Here is a 4,586-nt window from a genome sequence, read left to right as displayed (position 1 = left end):
GAGCCACAGACCCTGAGGAAGTTACTGAAGAGAATCCAGGGACCATCAGGGCAGGAGATGAAGAGGAAACCTCACAGCACCTTCACCACCAGAAAGGTAGAGGACCAGCACTTCCTTTACCCCATCAGTTTTTATTAGCTAAGTGACACTTGCCCAAGGCTCTCGCTGCCAGAAGAGGCTGTTGGGGTTTTTGCAGGCTCCAGTAGGTGAGAATGTCAGGAATGGGAGAGAGTCCCCTCTTGGGTCTGTGATTATTAGTGAAGCCTCATGCTGGACTTCTTTTGGGTGAGGATTGAGGATTTTGGCTGTGGCTGGGTCAGAAGGGCTCTTCGGAGAAGTAGCTCTATGAAGAAAGCCATTTGCTCACCTTGCAAGGTAGTAACCGGTTCTGCCCACACATCATTGCATTAAGGTGAGGGAAGGAGCAGTGTCTCAAGGATTAGAGCTGGGTTTGCTGTGCCCATCAAATCAGAATTTCTATTTAACAACTCTGGTGTGCAGCCATGTGTAAATACTTAAGTGCAAGAAGAGCTTATTAGAACTGCAGGTAAACCTCTACCTGTATCATTTTTAGGTAACATAAGGCAGGTTTAAATCCAGAACTTCTAGTTTTCTGCAATCCTATGCAAAATAATGCCCCCTCCCATTTCAGTTTTGACATGGAAAACCGGTGAACCCTCAGCATTTCAGATTCCAGTTTGTCTTACTGTTACTAGCAGATTACAAACAAGTCTGGGCTGGAGGTGCAACATTTCTTTCAATTTTATTATCTATTTCTTTTTCTTTCTGACTCTTTCAACATTTTAAAATTTGTTAGGAAAAATTACACAGCTTTTCCAACATGATGATAATTTAAAATGCTGCCACATAAATCAAATATAAAGGGAAAAAAAAGATCCAAATATTGCTCTGCTATATCTAGGAGGACCACACCAAATGAGGAATATAAAAGGGAAAAAACAGGACCATTACCATTCCAGATCTAAAAATAAAAGCCTGAAAAACATAATTGAAAGCAAAGAAAAGATTTCCATTGGTAGCAAGACAACTCTACTTATGGGAAGAGACCCACTCTGGGAATGAAGGACACTGTTAGGCTGTACGTTTTGCTTCCATGCTTGCTCTTGTGAAGGCTTCATCAGTCTGAACTACATGAGGCTTTGAGAGCAACATAGTAGGAACCAGGTTCCTTTAGAGGTTGGGCAGGCTCTAGGCTATCGGGAATCTCGGTGTCTGGTTTGCAGCTTTGGCTGCAACATTTTTCACCAAACTAAGGTCACCTGTGGAAGGACTCAAGACCCATCTGTTAGGCCAGAGAGCAGCCAAGAGGTAAATCAGTGCTCTTATCTCCAGAGGGAGAAGAACATCAAATTTTTCAGTTCTGGGAAGGAAAAGCCTTGATGATTTAGGCCAGGAAAAGGCTATTTTACTGTTTATCTGCACAATACTATAATATCATTGACATTTCCAAATAATCAAGGGTATAAAACTGGGAACAACTCACACCTATTTTCCTGAATAAATCAGAATATTTCCAAAGGACTGCTGCTGTGGTAGAACCTGCACACCAGCAAGGCTCAGGCTGGATTAGCAGATTAACCACAAGGTTGATCTTTATCCAGTGCCCAACAGGACGGCTCCACAAGGAGTTGCACCCTCCTCAGTGTCTAGACTAAAAGCAGAGTCTGGAATAAAGCACCTGTAGTCAACAGGCAGAGACACAGGCGGGATTGGACAGAGGTTTGTTTTCATTTGGGTCGGTTGTGTGGATCAGGCCCCAGAACTCCCATTCCCACTGGTGGTATCCAGCTTTAGAGAGAGCTGCTGCTGCCTTGGGTTGTCTCCAAACTCTCAGCCCATCCACCTCAGGCTTCACATCTCTGCTGAGTTCAGTGCAGACCAGGGCAAGCAACAGGATGAGGGATGAGGCCAATATTTTAAGGATACTAAAACCTTCTTGTCCTGTTACCATATAGACAACAGGAGGGAGGGAAGCAGCCCTAGGTCAGATATTTGACTCCAGTTTGTTTCACCAGAAGTGTCTGTCAGATTGACCGATATGGTTTTACTCCCTTTAGGGCCACGCCAGCCACAGAAGAGCATTTCTGACCCTGCTGCTGCCTTTGGCCGCAGTTCACATTTTAAAGAGAGAAACGCTGAGAGGCACCGAAGAGCACACTGTGACAGCAGTGTCACCAGCACAGGCAGGGCCACAACCACCCCCCTATCCCCCACAGACCCCAGGTGATTCCCATCACCCACCTTTAAAAGAGTCATTTCAGGCTGAAAACAGCATCTAGTGCAGCTGGTTTGAGCTGGGCGCAGCTGGGTTTCCCAACTTGCTTCTCTAAGGGTGAAACCAGCTCCTGCAACAAGGTGATTCAAAGAGGTGCCAAACTTTGCCCCTACCCATTGCCTCTGGCCATTCGATCCAAGTTCTTACAAAGGAAACAGCACCAGAGTGCTTGGTTGAAAAGATGGGGGATTAATAAAGCAAAAGAGAGTGATTTGAATGATGGGTCATTAAATACCTCTATCTTAGCACACTTCTGCATGTTTGGAGCAGGAGAGTTTGGTGCTGTGACCATTTTGGTTTGGGTGATCTTTGTAGGCTGTTTTTTGTGAAAGTTCTCAAGGTTTTACTACCTTCTCATGATCAAGGACTGTGCCGTGTAGGGGCAGGTGGGATGCGCTGGGTAGTTCAAACTACGCGCCTGCTTGTGGTTGAGATTTTCAGGCAAATTTAGTGGATGTGGATGCCCAATTCCTGTGTGAGAATTTTATTTTGGGGATTTTAATTCCCATTTGAATAGGGATAGTGTAACTGCCTGAGGCTGGCTGAAATGGTTATACCCTGCCTGGAGGTGGTGGTGCTGGCTAGGAAGACCAGGAGCCTGGTAGAAGTGCTGTTGCAGGAGTGGGGCTGTCTGCCTGGGAGGTAAAAGCAGAAGTGCAGCATGAGCAAAAGCAAATGAAGGCTGGCCTGCCCTGCTCCTGCCTGGGGAGCGGGGGGTGTCTCTGCTCTCTCCTCTTTGATCCGTGGCAGGAACATAGTCACGGTTCATGAGCTGCTTTTGGCTGCAGGGGTTAAGATGTAAGTAAATCCATCCAGGATGCAAGGAAGACAGGGGTAGGTTTTGATAGATCCCATACAAAGAAGCATCCTGGTCTCTCTTAGCAAGCTCATTGCAGAGATAATATTCCCAGGTCACTGATTTCAACCAGAGATAGCAGAACATATTAATCTCTCACCAAGCATTAATAGTTAACTTTGAATCTGTTTACATCGATGCAGATTTCCGCTGTTCCCCACATTCATGCCTGCAGTCTCCAGGGCACTTTGGATGAAACTTCCCTCTGTACCATTTCCCTTTGTGCAGTTATACGAGCTGTTTCTTCAAATAAACAGCTTGTGCTGTTGTGATCCATTTGCCCATTGGGAACCAACAAACGGGGGAGACTCAGCTGGGGTAAAGCCAATCCATCAGCCTCTGATGTGCAAAATGCATTTGGGACGGTTAAGAGTGCTGCCAATTTATTCTACATAGAGACCAGCAACACGAGGTGTGTTTGCCTGGGCTGTTTGTACGCTGGTTTGTAGCAGCGAGTTACAGAAAACTACATGAGAAGAACTAACGTACTTGTGAAACGTCAGCTCTGTTGGTGCAATAGGAATTGCAGTCTGCAAGAGTCTGGGTGCTTTGAAGGAGGAGGAGGAGGTTAATCTTTAGGTTTCTCCATCATTCTCCACAGCTGCAATTTCGGAGGGACCCAAGTGTGCACCTACCTCGGCTGGCAGGAGAAGCAGGCCTGTGAGGGTGCTTGAAGCTCAAGAATAGGTAATTGGTAAAATAACTTCAGGGAACTGGACAGAAATTGGTTCTACCCACTGTGATGCTCCCTAAGGCTTCTCCCTCTCTCTGTTTTCTGTTTGATGAATCTCTCTGAAAGTTTTTGAGTGGGAGGAAAACACTAAAAATGTGACATTTCCTGGCAAATGCCTGCCATGTAATCTGCTTTACAGCAGGGGGAGAGGTGCTGCTGGTGACCAGCAAGTGGGGAAACTGGTGGCTGGGCTGTACACACATGCAAGTGAAGAAGCCCTGGGCAGACTGGGGTCTGGTTGCAGATGCAGCACTGCAGTGCTTTTCCTCGGCCATCATGGTAAAACAGCTCAGGCCTGGGCACAGAGACTGCAGCAGCAGCACTGGAAACAAAATCGGCCGGTTTTCCCGAGTGAAGAAAAAACCCACTGCAGAAAAAAAAAAAACAACTCCATAAAAACCAAGCAGCCGTGCTGCTGTCTGAAATGAGCTCTGGTGTCACCCACCGCTTCCCGGGGCAGCAGAACCGCTGGTGCCAGAGAGCTCAGGGCCCATCCAGGGTGGTTACCTGAGGGAACAAGCTGGTGGTTAGTTGAGTCAGTGGCGATGAACCACCAGGGACAAGTAGCCCCCGGGGCGTTTGATGGTGAAGGGCTTTTTCATAGATGAGGAATTGTGTAGCTGCCCACAGTACGAAATCACTCTGTGCCAGTCTCTTCACCAGCTGCACGTGAAGTCACTTGCAAGCAGGTTTGGGGGGGG

General features: G+C 47.0%; 1 protein-coding gene across 2 annotated transcripts in view; it reads right to left on the bottom strand.

Moving 5' to 3' along the window:
- Nucleotides 1–1,129: 1,129 nt before the first annotated feature.
- PNPLA1 (patatin like phospholipase domain containing 1) overlaps nt 1,130–4,586 on the bottom strand; it is an 11,829-nt gene continuing 8,372 nt past the window's right edge. The window contains exons 9-10 of one of the 2 annotated variants that reach the window (XR_003399998.1): nt 4,331–4,392; nt 1,130–4,207 (exon numbers count right to left, since the gene is read on the bottom strand). Coding sequence is in view for 1 of the 2 variants with exons in the window: in XM_026864491.1 (XP_026720292.1) it covers nt 4,389–4,392 (4 nt within the window). In the remaining variant the exon portion in view is untranslated. Of the gene's footprint in view, nt 4,393–4,586 lie in introns of both variants that reach the window. The other variant, XM_026864491.1, reaches the window with a different exon arrangement.

The sequence above is a fragment of the Athene cunicularia genome (genome assembly GCF_003259725.1).
Source record: "Athene cunicularia isolate RWA chromosome 26 unlocalized genomic scaffold, athCun1 chr26_part2, whole genome shotgun sequence".
NCBI classification, from domain to species: Eukaryota; Metazoa; Chordata; class Aves; order Strigiformes; family Strigidae; genus Athene; species Athene cunicularia.
Note: the sequence above shows the minus strand (reverse complement) of the source record. Positions and strands in the feature narration are given on the sequence as shown.